The 19846-nt window shown below is 39.6% G+C and overlaps 1 protein-coding gene across 1 annotated transcript in view; it reads left to right on the forward strand.

Moving 5' to 3' along the window:
• Window positions 1-18008, forward strand: part of LOC102369200 (cytochrome b reductase 1) — a 22995-nt gene extending 4987 nt beyond the window's left edge. Inside the window, exons 2-4 of the mRNA XM_006020817.3 lie at window positions 4589-4797; window positions 12124-12278; window positions 12478-18008. Coding sequence (XP_006020879.2) covers window positions 4589-4797; window positions 12124-12278; window positions 12478-12760 — 647 coding nt within the window. The 3' untranslated portion in view covers window positions 12761-18008. The remainder of the gene's footprint in view (window positions 1-4588; window positions 4798-12123; window positions 12279-12477) is intronic.
• The last annotated feature ends 1838 nt before the right edge of the window (window positions 18009-19846 follow it).

Genomic DNA, 19846 nt, shown 5'->3' on the forward strand with positions numbered 1-19846 from the left:
CCCCCCCCGGCCGCCATTTCCTCCAATGCTGCCAAACTGCCTCCGAACCTGCAAATTGATCCTGGGGGTGGTTTTACCAGTATCTACTGGTCCTAGGAGCCTGATTGAAGTAAACTGGGGTGGGAAAAGGGCGGGCACTTCTGTGTGGGGAGGCTGGTGGATTCATGGGTGTGTTTGGCAAGATCAGGGGGGCTCTCTCCCCCTCACATCAGAGGTTATTTTAGCCCCCCAACCCCTCCTCATCTCCAGACAAACAACCCATCCCCCTCAATCCCACCTAACCCTCCCTCCCACCTGACTTACTTCAATTGGCTCCCAGCACTGGCGAATACCAGTAAAACTAGACTAGTGCTGGGAGTAGCTTGCAGGATCATGGGGTTTGGCAGGCGCTGTGAGGGTTAGCTGGCCAGCAGGGAGAGGGAGGTTCTGTCTGGGGGTGGAGGGAGGGGCTAAAAATAGCCTGGTACCAGTTGGGGAAGGGAAAGTGCAGCCCCAGGGCTAGGGTAAGTAGCTGGGCTTTCCCAGCTCCAGGGCTGTGCTTGGAATGTGTATAGAAGTTGGGTTAGATCGGTCTATCTGTACCTGATCTGTGCACCTCTGAGGTATGGTTACATTAGACTGGATTGGCCATTTTTGGATGCATCTAACCTTCCTAGAACTTCTGTACAGTTCGCATTTAGGTTGACCTAACTAGGGATCTAAGTGTAAGATCATGGGTGGATCTAACTAAATCCGGCGGTCATTTTTACTGTTGTCTAACCTCCCCCTGACGTCCCTGAATGTCTGTAAATACCCTGTTTTGCATAGCCACAGCAGGTCTAGGTTTGATTGCATCTTACAGTGCATCTTACTTCTAAACCTCTTTTTTACATCTTTTGTGTATCTTTACACAAATGTAAAGGAAATGAGGGGGTGATCTACTTGTTATAGGATTTATTGTTCATTTCAGTTTAAAGTCAAAGTGACCTTGACAGTCTCATGGCTTAAAGGATACCAACTTAAAAAAAAAAAATTGCTTTGAAAACTTTGTTGTCAAGAACAAGTAAATGTTATGCAGAGCATAACAAAGTGGATTGTCTGTAACACACTTGCACAGTAGCTTTTGCCTCAGCATCTCCACACAGAAATATCCAAAGAAAAGTGCAGGGCATTGGGACCACATGCTATCTGGAAGTAATTAGAAACAAACACAACTCTTTAATCATCCACAGCTGGTCAACTTAATGAACTGTATAGGCAATTTCTTAATAATAAAATGTTTAATACAGATAGATCCATGGTGAGATACAGTATCTGACAACTTTATCTTTAAGAAGGTTTGAAATTGGATTAAAATACTGTCTCTCTTACCCATATTACATTTTAAATAAAAATATTTACAATTTGGGGAATATTTACATTTCTCCTAACCTTTTTAATGAATCAGTCTGGAGTTTGTAAATTGGGGTCCAAAACTGTGGCCCCAGACAGACACATATATATATAAATTAAAAAAATAGCTGAATCTGTGCATCTCAGAGTAGAATTACCCACACAATTTTTCCAGAAAACTTTGGGAATGATTACATTAAACTGTTAAAAAGTATGTAATTTATTTTGTCTTGTTGGATAGTATTTGTAAGATTGATATTCTGAGTCATAGCTACATAATGTGGTTTGACTCCTATCAAGCAGTTTAAAAAGTAAAGCTGCCATCTTCGTCTATACTTTTTTTTGTACACCTCTCCTTTTTTTTTTTTAACAAAAAGCTGCAAAATACCTCACTGTGCATATGGCATTTACTTCAAAAGGGCTTTTCATTCCCATGTTGTGTTTCCCATCATATGTAGAAATGTCCCTTGATCTAAAACTTGCTTGTGTTCCAGGACATTCCATTTGTGAACAGAGTTTTCTTTGTCAATTTTTTTTAGTGAAATACTATGATTTTTGGCATGCATTGCATCCAAGTGAAAGCCCTTGTGCATAAATATGACTAAAATTAATTTGTCATTCATTATTAGTCACTCTGATATAAATATTAGTAAATATTTCCTTTATTATTTATTTCATGAAATATTTCCTTAAGAATGGTAAGGTTACAGAGTAATAGTGGAGAAAGAGCATAAATGAAGTTTCTTTTACCAAGCATAAGTTTTACCCTTACATTACTCGAGAAGTATACATTTTTTTTGCTTTGATATATACACAGTAATATATTCATACTTGCTCAAAGTAGGAACATTACTTAGAACTAGGAATCCTGTAATTCTCTTGCTTTAATATGCTTCACGTATTGCTAGTTACTTTTATCTAACCATATCTGGATGCCAGTTTGTAGCCAGAAATATGTAATAAGGGCTTTATCAGTTAAGTCATTATTTAGGAAACTGTTGCTTTGTGTTGAAGGAACTATCTTTACCACTGAATATTTTGTCGATGTATTTTGTGTTAAAACAATACATTTTAGATGATCTTGTCTTCTGTCTCTCTCTATTTCCTGGAGAGGAAATATCCCATAATCAGAATATTTATTTTTCTTGGTGACCATTTAAGATAAAGCTATTCCATTTGATGGATGCAGCCTGTCCTTTTTATATTTACTATGAGTTGAGAGCTGACAGCTGTATGTAAAAGGGGTCAGTGCCAGAAGACATGACTAGTACTCAAAATACATCATATCTACACACTTGCATTGTAATTGGAGTGATTATCCATTCCATTCAACCAATTTTGTTGGGAGGGGGCGTGGCAATTAAAAATTAGTATCTGATGGGAGAGGAATGCTTTTACATTTAGACAACTATATAATTTGTTAGCATTTTACAGCATTATGTATATGCAAAAAAAAGTTGATCTAAGATTAAGTATGTACAGTTCAAATCAATGAACCCTTTAGTTTCTAAAAGCCAGAGTTTTATTCCCTTACATTCAGTGGGCACATCTACATATGCTATTAATGCAATATAGGCTTACTGGGCAGTAAAATAATGCACAGTAAGTCTTCCCCAAGACCATGTCTACATGTGCACCCTGTTGGGAGCAAATCTGCTACCAACAGAGCTGCCCCATACAGGGCTGCTCCTGCCCTGCTCTGCCTCCCTGCAGCAGCCAGGGGAGCTCCAGGCTCCCTTGGGGTGCTAACCCAGTGGCTGGCAGGGGGTATGGGGGCCAGTCCTGATGCACACAGGGCTAGGAGAACTCTGCTGGCTGCAGCAGCAGCTGTTTCCCACCCCTATACACATCAGGACCCCTCCTGATGTGCATGGGGCCAGGAGATAGCTACCACTTGAGACAGCAGAGCTCTCCCAGCCCCATGTTCATTGGGACACACAGATGCCAGAAAGCCCCATGCCCATTAGTGCTTCACCACCTAGCAGGGCACTCACCAGGAGCTGTTCCGCTCCTGGGGCAGCTACCGGCGAGCCTTCTGCTGGGCAGGGGGCTGGCTAGCATCTATCCCACTCCTGGGGCTGCTGCTGGTGAACCCTGTGCCCAGCAGGGCTTCCCTGCCCAGCAGGGGGCTGGCCAGGACTTGTTCCCAGGACTGGGCTTGTTCGCTGCCTAGCAGGGGGCTGGCCAAGACTTGCAGCCAGTCAGCCCCCTGCTGGGCAGGGATTCCCCACTAAGCATAGGTCTCACTGGCCACTGCTCCAGGAGTAGGACAGGTCCTGGCCAGCCCCACCGTGCTGGGTGGGGATTTTCCACCCAGTAGGGGGCTCACTAGCAGCTGCCCCACAAGCAGGACGGTTGCCAGCAAGCCCCTAGCTGAGCGGGGGAGCAGACTGCTCCTCAGTCCCAGCGCTGTTCAGTTCCCAGCTCCTGTCCTGGCCCTGATCAGCTTTCAGCTCCTGAGGGGGGCTAGGAGCTGAGCACCACCAGGACTGGGGACTGAGCTCTTCCCCCGTCTCCTGTGGCCCCCTGCTGGTGTGGCTGACTAGAGCAAATTTACTTGCGGTCAGTGTCTACATGAGTGCTACTGCACAGTTAATCTAATACCTGTATTTACAGGTACTAGCTAACTGCACAGTAGACTAATTTACTGTGCAGTAAATGCCACGCATGAGTAGACAATGATGCTTTACTGCACAGCGGATTAGTCTAATGCGTAGTAAAGTGTCTCATGTAGATTCACTCAGTGACTGGCATTTTACTCGGATATCAACAGGTCTGTTTATGCAGATAATTGTGAAGTACATGCTATTCAGAGTAGGAATATCAAAATCAGGCACTTAAATTTTCCAAAAGATTATTAATTAATAAACTAATTAGGCTTTACTCCTGCCACCTAATCGGCAAAGGAGGACCCTTACGCTCAGTAGAATCCTACACGGATAAGGTTATTAAAGTAAGGCCTTAATTTGTATATGCAAATATTAAACTACTTGGATAAAGAAGAGTTTCTCTCCACAGCTTATACTTTGGCCTGAATCATGTTTTGGGAGGTAGTAAGATTATATATAGTGTGATGAAATGAAAACTTTTTTCTAGTTGACTTTTTCACAGTTTTGCTTGTCATTTATTCTGGAATAATATGCATCATGCATGATTATTAACATCAGCTAGAACAGTAAAATATTTTATTAAACTATGCTTTTTATTCCTTCCTCAGCCATTATTGTGTACAGATTGCCCTGGACCTGGAAATGCAGCAAACTCCTGATGAAATTCATCCATGCTGGGTTAAATACCATAGCTATGATTCTTGCAATTGTCTCTCTTGTAGCTGTTTTTGATTTCCACAATGCCAAGAACATTCCCAACATGTATAGTCTACACAGCTGGATTGGGTTGACTGCTGTTATACTTTATTCTCTCCAGGTCAGAATCTAATTTTATTTATAAACAGAGTATAAAAATTAAAGAATGTGTTTTATAATCCATGCACAGTAGAATCCACTAATTTGCTTTAATTGCTGAGAGGCTTATTGTGAAATAAGGATTTTTGCGAACTAACAACTAAACATGCACTGACAACTTTTTTTAAAAATTAATGTTGTAAATCCAAAAGTATTTTCTTCATTTGCTTTGATATATGTAGTATATTTATTATACTTCATAATATACAAGGAAGTGTACTTTAATGTATATATAAAAGTATCTTGAGAATTGACTGCAGGCCCCTGATATGAAAACTGACAGGTAAAGGTCAAGAAGGTGATGACACCACTAATGCCTTGCCACTGCAATAATAGGGAATTAAATGTATGCTCAGAAGATCCTAGTAAAAGGACCATTACCTACACTACAGAAGGCAAAAACTACCCATCATAGTTGGTCAGGTAGTAGTCTGACCTACTATTCCTTCCTGACCCCAGACTTGGCAGTCAGTATGACCACAAACAAATGAGCAACACCATCTAGCTAGGAATTGCAGCAGCAGCATCCCACCTCAGACAAAAAAATCACTAGCCTTAGCTGTAGCCACTATTCCCAGGACCTCAGAAAAAAAGTGGGGGACACTACCCCCCCCCACCCCCCCCCAAAACCAGTAGCATTCATGAGTGGAGGTAAGAAGGGAGGATATTAATCCCGTCCCTAACCAGTGACCAACAAACCCCTGAAAAATGTGGGAAAAATGTGGGATCTTCCACAATGCCCATGGCCACTGCAGAGGGAATCGGTGTACATAGGTCTCTCCTATTCTTTGCTTTTGGTGTACAGGCAGTCCTCAGACTTGCAACACAATTGGTTCCTGAAAACAGCGTCTTAAGTTGAAACATTGTAACTTGGAACCAATTTTCTCATAAGAAACGATGTTACAAATGGGGGATTGGTTCCTGAATCAAGGCCTGATACCCTATTTTCACCAAAAATAACCCAGAATTTTGTACTCAATCAATTATAGATGAGTAATATAGCTACATTAATATATTTATATTGTAAATAGCAATCATATTGATTTGGAAGGACTTCTTTGAGGAGACTTTGCTGGACTTTTTGAAGGGTTCTTGGCTGGAGTCTTCTCAGGAGTCTTGGCTGCAGGTTTTTCTGGAGTCTTGTCTGCTTTCTTAAAAAAAGTGTCCAAGGAAGTTTGGACAGATGTTCTCCAGGGAGATGAGTGACGCAACAAACTTGTTCACTAGTGTGGCGTCGCATTGGATCAAGCATTGTAAAGTCAAAACTGATGTCATAAAGTCGAAACGGTGTCAATTTATAAACGTTGTAAGTGCCAAACATTGTAACTCAAAACATTGCAAGTCAAGGACTGCCTGTACAATGGTTTAGTCTCTTGAGGGCTGAAATTATTAATTCTAGGTGAGATATCTAGGTGAAATGTAATGGCATGTGATATGTGATCCTATTGGTCTTAACCTGTATGTGTAAACTGGTCTTACCCTCTTTTATGTGTAAGCTGAGGTATGAAGACTGAAGTAATTTGGCAATGCAGCAAGTAGAGATAATGATAGAAACAAAAATTTAGCATTTCTAGACCCCTATTCTTATCACTGGATTAGAGTATTAATCAACAATGGACATGGGAAACCAACTTGTTGCAGAAATTTAGCTAATGCTTATTGCAGCATAGGTTCCCAATTGTTTCACTAGGATACAGGGGCAGCAGTGACTTCCAGTTGCTGCTGTACCATTGGCACAACTGCAATTATGTGGCTGCCAGCAGCAGCCATTTTTTCACACTTTCCCCCAAATTGGCCCCTGGGATCATTGCCTTGGTTGCCTCACCCTAGTCACACCACTGAAGGCTCATGGCTAGGAACAGACATTACGCTTATCATACATTAAGCATACAGAAAGTGCTTTAGAGCTGTAACGGAGCAGACACTTCAAAGCATTTTAAAAATGGCAGATCCTACTCTGTAAGTTTACATTTGATGGATGTGGTATTGGACTAATGCACTTTAAGTTAGAGTCTATACCATATCCATTGTCAGTCAAATTAGGGTGCATTCCCCCAGGATCCCCACAGCCCGTGTTCATCTGCTTCAGGCAAGCACTGGCCCAGCCCTGACCCTGGGCTGTCATAAAGGAGACAGAAAAGGCTCGGTCTCCTCCCTGTGTAGCTGGGCAGAGGGGTGGGTGGGGGAATGGAGCCTCGGTTGCATGAATGTGGCCCCGCCCCCATCAAGACCTGTGTCCCCAAGCTTGGGAGGGTCTGCATGGCAGAGTGGCTCTGTTCCTCCAGGAGCTGAAGTTCTGCAATGCTGGTTGCTGGAACTGTGGTGGGGATCAGAGCCCCCTTGCTGTGTGGATCCCCACCCCCAAGCTTGTGGGCTTAGGTCTTCATGGAGGCCAGGCCAGGTCCATGCAGCAGCGGCTCTGTTCCCCCCGCTGCAGCCAGGAGCTCCTGACTGCACCACTTTTCACCCCATTGGTAACTATGGCTGGGAGGGGTGCAAAAGGAGTCTCTCTGCTGTATAAACCCACCCCAGCTCCCACCAAGACTCAAGCCTACAAGCTTGGGAGAGGGATCTGCACAGCAGAAGCTCTGTTTAACCCCCTCCCCATCACAGTCCTTGGTGTCCTGAAAAGCCAAGCCAGGCAACCTTGGGCTGCAGGTCCTGGCTGCCGTTTTCAGGAGGCTCAGGCAAGCCCACGTGCGCCCCCCCCTATAGCTTGCTGACTGGAGTCTTGGGGAGGGCTGGGAAGAGGGGCAGCTCTGGCAGCCTCGTGGGAGTCGTATGGGAGCTGCCCCCACCTGATGGCCTCAGCCAGTTCAATCAGCTACAAAGCCCTCCCCCACCAAACTGTGAATGTCTGTTTGGTTCACTCTCTCTGACTTAATAGCACTTTAAGTAAAGTGTGACAGTTAGCACTTCTGCCAGGGGCTTTTTGAATGTCTATACTTAACCTATATTATGCAAGAACCACATCAGTAGCCCTTATTACAGCAGAATCATGAATCTTATTTATAGATTATGATTTTTTATAGTTTGTGATCTGCTTTTTTATGCTTTTGCTTTTATCCTCTGCATTGAAACGTAACACTAGGATGACTCTGTTAACTCCTAGTTTATTGTTTTCAACTAAATGTTTAGTTTTAATAGCTGAACAGTATTTGATATTGATTGAAACTTTGACATAAAATGTTTTGGATCAGAAGTAAATTACTCAATATGCTATTGCAGCTTTTAACATAGAATTTCCCTGTCTTGTACTCTTTAACAGTTATTTGTGCCACTTAATTAGGAACTACTCCAGCCAAACTGGTGGTTATCAAACCAATGATATAAGGAAATGGTCTAATTTTTCCTCTTGATTATTTTTGTTGTTGTTGTTGTTCTGAGTGAATTTTGTATAACTGAAGACTTGTTTCATCAGTCCTTTTAGCTCTTTTAAAAACTGTTTTAATCTTGGTAAATATTTCTGGCAGTACTTTTTCATTCTATCCATCACTTAATTACTAGAATTATCTGCAGAAATATTCTTTTTCAGTAATTTTTAAAGCATTATCCGTTATGTCTAATAAACATATCAATCTTCATCTGCCTTTATCTAGATTTTACAGCTTATAATTTTTAAAGTTCTAGCCATTTTCTTATTTAAGACACTCTGTTAAAATGGCAGCCCATTTATCTCCTGACACTATCCTTATCTTTAAGAATTTCTGCTTTGTATCCCTGCTGTTCTAGCGAAACCAAATAAAAAAAGTCAAGGAGGAAAGAACAACAGAAGGAGATGAGAAACATGAGAATGGGAAGTGAGAAAGATGGCATAATTCCCAGATATTAAAAAAGGAAGTTAGAACTGCAGGGACTTGGAGTCGGTTTAAAAACTGAGACAGAACTAGAAATTGCACAATGTAAAAATTAGTTAAATTTATCTCCACTCTTTTAATCACCCTTGGTCCAAAGCCATGTTTTTTTATTTAAGTGAACTCTTGCACTTCTGTTAACTCCTACTTACTTTAGTGGGGCTCTGCACAGGTTTAGGGAGTTGCATTAAATTTGATCAAAATACAGAAACAAGGCCCAGCTATAAACTAAATCAAAAGTAGTTCTGTACCTCAACAAGACCAGATTTAAAATGTGTGTGGCTTGTGCCATCCACACTGGCTGGAATGGTACTGTCACTTCATGTGTCTTGCATAGAATGCATCTATTAATGCAACTCAAAATAGCAAATATTATTTATTAACATTACATTGCTGGCATATGTTGAGTTTACGGCCTGTCATTAAACCCAGTTCCTTTTTGTCTGTGTTACTGACAAACCTATTCTGCATTTGTACATTTGTTGTTTTTTTTTTCCTTCCCTCTGTACAGCACTTTGTTTATCTGTGTTGAATTTCATTTTTTTTGTTGATAGCCCAGTTCTCCAGTTTATCTGAGTCTCTGAATTTCAGTGCTATCCTTCAAAGTGTTGTATTCCCTCCCCTAATTATCCTTTTGGTCTTCAAATACATACATTCACACTGGAGCCCTGAAAGGAGACACACCTTTAGTTTTAGAACGCTAATGATGTCTTTGTTTACAAAGTACTCTGATTCATGCAAACAGAAAATAAAATAAACTGTGTTCCTAATTGCAACACATACTGAAATAGAAACCATGGAAACTAAAGGGTGATGTTGTAACCATGATGGTCTAGGAAATATGAGAGAGAGAGGTCCTGAAGAAGGACATTTTGTGCCTAAAAGCTTGTCTAATATGCCTCCCAATTATATAGTTAATCCTATAAAAGATATCGCCCCCCCAGAAAAAATTGTGCCTCTTGTAATAACTAAAGGCTATAGAAGCACTGGTGAAAAATAAAGCACATCAGTTAACAGAACAACAGAAAAACAATCTCTTATCTTAATTTTAAATACACAGAGTTCGTTCAGAAGCATGCCACAAACTAAGACATTAAAATAGCGGCACCTCATACCAGTCCTCTTTGGTCTAGGATTATTATTATTATGCCTTTGAAAAATCTAACTTGTTCCTTCATGAAAGACATTTTTTAGAGTTTTTCTTCAGATAAATTGCATTAATCCTTTGACCCTAGTTATTTTAGAGGTCCTGTGCTGACACTTTATTAAGAGCCATCATTCCTTGCTTCAGAATCTTAACTGCTAGTTCTGAGTTATCTGAAGTCTAATACCAATATGAAGTATCTTGAGGTTTTTTAGGAAAGCCTGTAGTATGTTAAAAATATCCACATCTCACAGGCCGATCTATGTAAAAACTGACATAAAGAATTCTCAGATTTTGTCTTTCTCAGAAGATACTTCTGATTCCCAGTGCCAGAATACTTGAATATGTATTTAGGAAAAAGATATAGATTTATTCTTACCATGCTCTATGACCAAAAGTAATATTATTAATATTATTTAAAAGATGGAATGCAGACAGAAAGAGAAGAGTAACTTTTTTTTTTTAATTCCAAAATAGGTGCTTTTAAAAATGTTACCCTAAATGACATGCCTGAGGTCACACACGCAATCAAACACTGAACCCATATCTTCTGTGTTTCAGTTCATTCCATTTACCATGTGATTGTCTTCCACTGCCCAAAGTCACACAGAGAATCATTAGAACAAGGCAGGAGATGCGACTTTCTCCTTTGGAAACTATTCAGAGCAGGCACTGGATGGGGAGTATAGTTGTTTAAGTAAAGCACAAAATTGGGAGTCAGGTTTTGCCAATGTGAACATAAGTAAGTACTTAATGTCTCAGTGACTTGCTTCCCTCTATAAAACTGGGATAATATTACTTTCCTAAAAGGGTTATTGTAAGTCTTAAGTCACCTAATGTTTGTAAAGCAATTTGAAACCCTTATATGGAAAAGGCTTTCAAATTATAAAGTATTATTGTTCTTAACAGGCAAGACATTCAGCCACTGCCAGCAGTTTGGCATTTCTTTAAGCATTAATTCTAAAGAAGAAAGTTTACTTTATCATAATGTTGTTTGCTAATATTAATCTTTAAAAGAATGTCTGAACAGCTTGTATTTTTTTAAATAAAATTCTTAAGGAATGCTGATACAATAGTGCACCTGTGAGATGCTCTTGTTCGTACAGTTTTGGTACTGTAAGTTGGGCCCATTCAAACAAAATGTGTATTAAGAGGAAGCTGCAGTCATGCACATAGGAACAAGGGGTACATGCCATACCTGTAAAATAGGGGAATATCTTAGAAAACTTTCAAAAGGACTCAGGGCTACAGCAAACAAGTAGTTTAATAGGGCCTCCCCCATGTGCTACTATAGACTAATATAATCCTTGAACATATAAATGGGAGAGTGAGAGAAAGAAGGCAATTTTGCCTCTATGCATCTTTGGTGAGACTGATACAGGAATACTGCATCCAGTTTGTCTACATTTTTAAAAGAATGTTAACTAATTGGAGAGGGTGTAGAGAAGGGCCAGAGAAATTGTTTCAGAGCTGGAAAAATACCTTGCAGTGAGACACTTAAGAGGTCAATCTGTTGAGTTGATTAAAAAGGGGATGAAGAGGTGACTTGATTATGTTATGTAAGTGCCTTCACAGGGAGAAAATACCAGGCTCTTTAATCTAGCAAGGAAAGGCATGACAAGAACCAACTGCTGGAAGTTAAAGTAGGAGAAACTTAAAAATATCTGCCTTATTTCTAATTTAACAGTAGGAGTGATTAATCACTGGAATAAACCACCCAGCAAAGTGGATTCTCTGTTTATTAATGCATTCAATCAAGACTAGCATCCTTGGAAGGTATGCTTTAATAGAATACATGGTATTGGCTCACTACAGGTTAGCTGGGTAGAGTTCTAGGGGCTGTTTTATACAGGAGGCTAAACTAGTTGATCTAATATTCCCTTCTGATCTATAATTAAATTACAAATTTATGACTGGAAGAGAAAGGAAAATCAAAATTAAAGGGGCTGCTGTTAAATGAATAATCATTATTTTACTCCTTGATTGTATTAATCGTGCTACAGAATATTCAGAATGTGCTGTTGTACTGTGTGGTTGGGTTACTTTTCACCATTTCTACTCAATTTGGGCAATAATGCTAGACTGGTATATTTTTAATCCATTTCATGGTCTTTTTCCCAGGTATTAGCAAAAAGTAATATATTTGGGGCATCAAAGGTAAATATATTTCTAGTCCCAGTATGTTTGGGCCTAAGAAACTTGAAAAATGAATCTTTTGTGTATGGCTTTCTCATTGAAAAGTGTAATTTTCTTTCATAGCTTTAGGAGTGACTTTGTTTTCTTTATCTAGCTTGTTTTAGGTTTTGCTGTCTTTCTGCTGCCCTTTGCTCCAGTTTCTCTTCGAGCATCTCTCATGCCAATACATATTTATTCTGGTCTCCTCATCTTTGTAACAGTGATTGCAACTGCCTTCATGGGATTTACTGAGAAGCTTTTATTTGCTCTGTAAGTATCCTCATTTCATTTTTCTACTTGTTCATTAATTCATTAACTGAAAAAATATCCTAAATTTTTTAGAACAATGCAATTTGGAATTAATTAATTCATTTTCTTTTAATAACATGCATAATAATCTCTTTTGGGACAACTTTATGGTCAGTATTGTACCTGAAACAATTCTTTTCTTTCTTCTCTCCTCACAAAGGAAAAATTACAAAGCATCTCCACCAGAGGGAATTTTTGTCAACACTCTTGGTCTTTTGATTCTAATCTTTGGTGCTCTTGTTTTGTGGATGGCAACCAGACCCCAGTGGAAGCGCCCACCAGAACAGAATTCTAAACTTCAGCAGCCCAATGGAGGCACAGAAGATTCGGCTATGACCGATTGCAGTAAGGCAGAGAAAGCGGATGTGGAGTTCAACAGTGAAGCAGCAGCAAGAAAGCGCAACCTCAAACTTGATGAGACAGGGCAGCGGTCAACCATGTAAAGAAAGTATATAGAACAACTGTAATCTTACATTGATTTTAAAAAGCTGATCTTATCTAGCTTTTAATTACATAAGGATATAAAGTGGTTATTTAAAAAAAATCTTTCTCAGTGCTGTTCTGCTTTTCTGAACACTTATATGAGATGAAAAGGTCTTCAAATTCCAGTAAGACTTGTGTTTGTTAGGCTGTTCCTTGTTATATAACTTTGTTACAAAAATGAGGACAGGAATTTAAAAAAAATGTTGAGTTCTGTGCTTTGAAAAGAAAAGATTTAGAGTGCTTGGAATAGGGACTGAGTTTTTTAAAAAAGGATATGAAGGAAAAATAATCACTTTTATCCCAAATCTTAATTTACTTAATGCACATACAGTTCATTAGTTTCTTAGAAAAGTTGTTGTGATTGAGCCCAAGTTCTGTGCTGACCTATATCTACTCTGAATGGTGAAGAATGAGAGTTGTACGTGCATTCCAAAGGACAGAATTTGGCTGTTAGCATGTAATGACTATACAGACAGTGTTTCACCTGTTTTAAGGGCCTGATGATGGAGTACCCTTGATTAGCACTGAAATCCATGGGAGTAGAGGTCACTGAGCACTTTGCAGAATTACACTATAAAAACTTCTGTCCCAAAAGGCTGAATTTAGATAAAATACGTTAAGCAGATATTTTACTTCTGGATTAATGAAACTAACTTGCTTTAGATCAGCTTTCCATTTAGACCAGGGGCAGCCAACCTTTTGTAAACTGCAGGTCAGAACAATCTGGCTCTGGTCCTCAGCAGTGACAGAGGGGTTTCCCTGTACCCATGCCAGGGACAGACAGATGGGAACTGTGCCCATGCCACCACTGCTTCTCCTAGCCCCCCACTTCCTGGCTGTGACATGGGCAGTGGGAAGCTATGTCAAGAACAGGCATCTGTAAAATATGTCTGTGCTGCTGCTGCTTCTCCTCCTCCTGTCCCTGCCCTGGCTGCAGCACCAGCACAACTGGAAGCAGCCCAGCCCCAGAGTAGCTCCCCACTGGCTGGAAACTGCCCAAGCTGTAGCTGGGTCTGGGGGAGAAATGGCAGCAGCAGGATTGGGTGTAGTTGGCAAGTGCCCAGTCTCCATGCAGCTTCCCCTCAGCTAGAAGCTGCACTGTGCTACAGTCAGGAAGCAGGAGGATGGGAGAAACAGCAGTGGCATGGATGCAGCTGCCCGCTACCTGGCCCCAGCACAGCAGCAGGCAAAATCTCTCATGGCTGATGTACCACCAAAACCACCTGACCAATACTGGACCACAGCCAGGAGGACAGGGAAAAGCATCAGCATCACAGGCACAGTTGGAAGCTTCCCAGCCTGGCACAGCTCCTTGCTACCCAGGCCCTGTGCAGGCGCAGGCCTGGGCACAAGCTAAACCTCCAGCTCCCTGGGCTGGATCGAGTCTGTGGGCTGTATGTTACTGACTCCTAATTTAGGCTATTCATCAACATTTAAACCATTGACCAAAAAGTTAGGAACAGTGTCTATCTATTCTTGAATATACCTGCTTCTTACTGAAGACTAGGGCAATTACAAGTAGATATCCAGGATAAGACTGGATCTGTTGTGAAGGTTATGTATATGCATTTTTTTCACTGCATAGGATTATAGAAATGATATATCGGGTAATCTAATTTTATCCTTCCTTCATCAGAGGAGCTAAACACTCCTTATGGATTGTAGGTAATAACATAATCTTTTAATGCCCTTCTTTGCTTGGAAGAGGAAGATAAGGAGAGAAGTACAACATCCAGTTGTTCAAACACCACGCTAGAAGTCAGGTGATGGGCTTCTATTTCCAGCTCTGCCACTGACTCCATTTATTCTGGAGTGCACTCATATAAAGTAGCATAGTGCAGAGATACTGAGCTAGCTTTAAACAGCAAGTTTACCTTGGACTTTCTCTGCCAAGGAGCAGAGTAAACAAGTCTGTATTGAACTTCTCGTTGATGTGGTTAGGCCAACTGAGATAGCTACTTTAAAGTGTGTTCAGGTACTTGTATAATATTTTCCAGCCATTTATGTGCCTTCAGTATAGACATACAGTTAGTCTTTAAGACAAACCTTGTTCAGAAACTGAAGATGTAAATATTGCTTATCTTAGGTAATTCATTTGTTTGTAAAGGCACTTTGCACTTCTATGTAGCTCCTTCTAGTAATCAGAACATTAACACATATTATTCTTACCTAGATTTTCTTGTGAATACAAAAATAAATACAGCTAGAAGAATGGAAAATATTATTATACACAATATAATTATAGTGGATGCCTTTAATTGATTGCAAGTGTCTAAAGTGATTAGCCTTTTTAACCATTACAAAAGGGTCATGATAAAAAGCAGAATGTTGTATTAGTATGCCATAATTACTCCATATTTACCACTATTAATGTTGCAAAGGGTTTTTAGACACTACACCACTTTGTTTGTCTGAAGACCATTTTTCATTTTGATTTATTTTTCAGCTTCTTGCAAACATTCAAACACATTAGGATCCTTCAAATATTTAATCTTCCTAACTCAAAGTATTAGATTAGTATAAACAATTTTGGTTAGTTATTATTTTGGGCCTCCGCTGAGACAAATTATGGCAGGTCCTGATCTTGGGGTTGTAACAACATTTAATCATTTGGTAACTACAGTACAAGAAAGCTATTATATTAATTCTTATTAAAACTTCTTTGCAGTTCCATCTGGCAATTAAAGGCTACATCTTTCGATGATCTGTGTTTGAAATAGGTTAAACTTTTCATGTGTGGATAACTGGTTACCATATATTGCTGGTATGCTGATGTTTTCTTTTACAAAATACATATGTTTAGGAGCTGAGCATCTCCTACACCAGAGGTGTCAAAGATATGGCCCAAAGACCAGATCTGATCCATGGAGCCTTGTCCACTGGCTTACAGGGCATCCCACAGGGCTTGAAATTTGGTGGGAGGAACAGTGGCAGTTGCAGCTCTAGGAGCCAAAGCAATCGATGGCACTGCCACCAAATTTCTGGCCCTGTAGGCAGCTCTGCAGAAGAGATGGCATGGCTCCATGTTCCAGGCTTGGCCCGCAGACTAGCCCCATGTGACCCACCTAGTTTGCAAACTGGGACCAGAATAGTTTAAACACTCCTGTTGTACATGTTTGAATGTAGAACTCCACTAAGAAGGGGAAATACTTTCCCATTCTGTATTAAACCTCCAGTGCTGCTCTTTAGAATGGATGTTTTTAAAGTGTATGCTAGACACGTTAAAGACTTCCACAAAATTATCTGGATTCATTAAGAAAGAGACCTTGAAAAACTTTACTTTAAGATGAAAAGGGACCTTAGAGTATGGCAGTGTTTGCTAAGATGAGGAAAAAACACTTGGTGTCAAAGTTAACTGTGACCAGTTTACATGTCTCTACTAGAACTGTGCAAGTTACACATTAAAAAGGCAGGATCACTACATGTTGCACAAAGTACTTAACTGCACAATCTTTCCTTGTGATCTTTTTCATAATCTGCTCAAACTGCTGTGTGTATATTTTGAATTGTTGAATCAGTGAGTACCTGATAACCTGGTTAAGACTTTAAAAGTTTGGTTGGAACAGGGGTTGTGCTTGCTGTGGTGCAATATTAATGGCTCTGAGGTGGTATTGTTCAGCTCATCCATAGAACAAATACAACACAAGAAGATTCAGTTAAAATGTCCATATATTGCCTTGCCATTATGTCTCAACCACCTGTAGAAATAAGTACATTTCATTTTTTATGCCCATTTGCTCTGTGGCATACTGCTGAGGCTCTCAGTAACTGTGTGTGTGACAATCACCTGTCCAGGAATGGGATGGGAATAACTCTTATCAAATGGTATATAACACAGTAACTGTTACTTTTTATAACAGTTCTGATTTGACCTGAACTAGAACAAGCAGCACATTGGTAAAAAGTTTTATCTTCTGTTAACAGTGCCTTAAGTCATATTAATCATTATGCCCTTTATTTTTCTATTGCTAACTGTGTATTAACGATATGACTTTTTCCCCCCTTTCTATGAAACATTCTTGAAACTGATAGCAGAAAATGTCTTCAAATACAGCTGCTTCAAAGTTTTTCCCTCAGTCCTTGAATTTAAGGGATATAATTCCTAAAAGGCAATGAAAAAATCCCCCATCCTAATTATGAGTTATAGGCTATATTATACTGTATATTGAGCAGGTTAGCTTAGCACTTATTGAGTAACTTACTTATAATCAAGTAACTCCAATTTTAAAAACACAGTCTCGCCTTATTACCTAAGGACCAAATGATACTAGGATATTTCTAAGAACAGTTTAAGACACTCTAAGATTTGAAAAATCTTAAATCACATACATTAATTTCATATATTTTTGTTCTGGAGGAAAAATGTGGCAAATAAAGAAGCTGAGTTACCTTAGTACAATGTTATATGCAAAAGTAAGATTAAAATCTATAGCAACATGGAATTTAAAAGAAACAGTTGCAATGGGAATTAAGACTCCAACTTCTTTCTTTGGGAGCTGGATGTTTAAAGACCTTTTTAAAAGGATGCGTCACATAGCTTAGGCCCCAACTTTGGGTTCATATAACAAAAACACAAAGTTACAAAATCTACTAGAAAGAGAAGAATTTAATTTAACTTCAATGAAAACAGGATGATTACTGACAGATCTGTTCTGCAGCTCTAGAAAGAGGACAGTATTTTATACCTGGATAAATTAAACTGAACAAAAGTAACAGACCATTAATTTCACTGCTCTGAGTGGAAAGCCGATAGAAGCATAAGCAGTGCAAGATTAGATTTTTAAAGATCATTTCAATTTTGAATAACTGAATAGATAGCAAATTTTATACGAAAATGGTAACTTGAGCCAAACCAAATTGAATATATAATAACTATGTATAATTTTCTTACTACATACAACTAAGAGAATTGAATATAAGATTGTGTAGTAAAAAAAAAAAAAAAAGATCAATAATGTACATGCAAATTATAACCCAAGTTTTTGGTAAGAGACTAAAGGATATTGCCAAAATAGTTTTTGTTTCAGAAGAGTCTGTCCTCTGCATCAGCTTATTCATTTTTAAGGAGCTGAAAAATATTTGTGTGTTTTATACCTTGTATTGCTTATTTGTAGAAGAAAACAAATGTTTTTATTACAATGGCAATTTTCCTTACTCTTTTTTTTTGTATGTTAATAAAGCCTATTTTGACACTTATTTTACTGCTTAGTACAGGCTTATTGTCTGGTATTAAATCCTAACCTTTTGGGCTTGGTGGGAGTTCAAATTTTCATTTCAAATTGCATAGGTACAATGTAATCTTATAGGTAAGAAAATTCAGTAACTGAAAATATTGAAAATACTTCCTACCAGTTTCACTTTGAATATCATGCACTATACACTATTAACAGGTATTATATATGCTATAGGAAAATTGGCATTTTCTTCTCTCCATTTCAATGGAAGTTAAATAGGCATATGGGGGGGGAATGGCAAAAAAAGCTGATGCTTTTGTTGAGGTTGTATGGCTTGCTGGCTTTCAGAGCCATCTTTACAGTCTGTTCTTTAGCACTGATATCCTCCAAAGTAGAACTTAATTTCTACCACCCCACCCTTGACCCAAAAGTGAATGTCTGTTGGGTTGGGGGGTCGCTGTAACTCATGGTGCTTCACATGTAGCACTGTGAGTTACAACAGGGAGCTGCACATCTGTCAGTGCCCTTAGAGACTAAGTGGGTCCAAGAGGCACAACTTTTCAACAGCCTGTTTTGTCACATACTATGAATGGGAAAGTTGTACAGAGATTTGCAGTGAGGTGGCATCAGTATGCTGATGCCAACCAACTCTCTCTCTGTTTCTCTCTCTCATCTGACCCAGGACATCTCTAATTGAAGGAGTTCAGCTTCCTCTTATTTCTCAGGTTCATAGCTCCTGGATCCTCTGCTATGCCTGGATCTTCAGATGGCAGCCATAGCTAGAAGCGCCTTTCACAGACTCCCATGTGGTGAGAAGGCCACAACCCTTTCTTTCAGAAAGGCCACTATGATCCATGCCTTTGCAACCTCAAGAGTAGACTATTACAATGTGCCCTATGCAGGGCTGCCTTGATGACCATCCAGAAGCTCCAGCTGATGCAGAATATGGTGGCCTGCCCTCTGACAGGGGTGGGTCACCTGGAGCACATAACTCCAGTCCTCCAGTGGCTGCACTAGTTCCCTAAAATTTTCTCAAGCAAAATTCAAGGTATTGGTGTTGACCTATAAGGAACTATATGGTCTAAGCCATATGTACCCAAGGTACTTCCACCTTCTTTATGCCCCATCTCAGTCCCTAAGGTCAGCAGGCTTCAGGATCCTCAGCTCTGGAACTCCTTCCCTCTTGAGGTCCACCAGAACTAGAACCTGAACATCTTTCAGAAGCACTGTAAGAGTTTCCTGTTTAGACAGGTGTTTACCAAACAGAGTTAGTCTGGGGGTACTGTTAGGCAATTTCTGTTTTATGCTGCTATGCTAACTGCCTTTTAAGTTGTTTTGTTCTCTTGGTCATTCTCCTGTTTTATAAAAGTTATTTTGTTCTCTTATTGTCAGCTGCCCTGACCCTTTATTGGGAAGGGCAGCATATAAATCGAATAAATAAATACATTTATAATATATATATTTAACAAAATCTGTCTTTTCCCCTGGATCTGGGAACCTTATTTCCAGAACTTGCTCAAACAAGTGATGGCTGGTTGCTTTCTGTGAAGACTGTTTGACATAGAGGTAATGTCAGAAGAAAACATTTTGTCTTGCATGTTGATTTTCATTCTAGGACTTTATGCAGGTATGTTTTCCTCATGTTGAAATTCTGGACCAACATTGTTTAGACTCAAGACACCCCTTGGAAAATGTTTTCACTCATTTATGATTATAGAAACATAACAGAGCAATTCATCTGCTGCAAAGAACTCAGGAAGGCCACAACAGGTCAGAATGATCTTAACACTGTGTATTCCTATTTGAAATCTCTAGTTTTATTTTGCAAATCATGTTTGTCTACCTAACAGTGTTATCAACATTTATGTGGCA

The sequence above is a fragment of the Alligator sinensis genome, unplaced genomic scaffold, assembly GCF_000455745.1.
Source record: "Alligator sinensis unplaced genomic scaffold, ASM45574v1 scaffold321_1, whole genome shotgun sequence".
Classification (NCBI taxonomy): domain Eukaryota; kingdom Metazoa; phylum Chordata; order Crocodylia; family Alligatoridae; genus Alligator; species Alligator sinensis.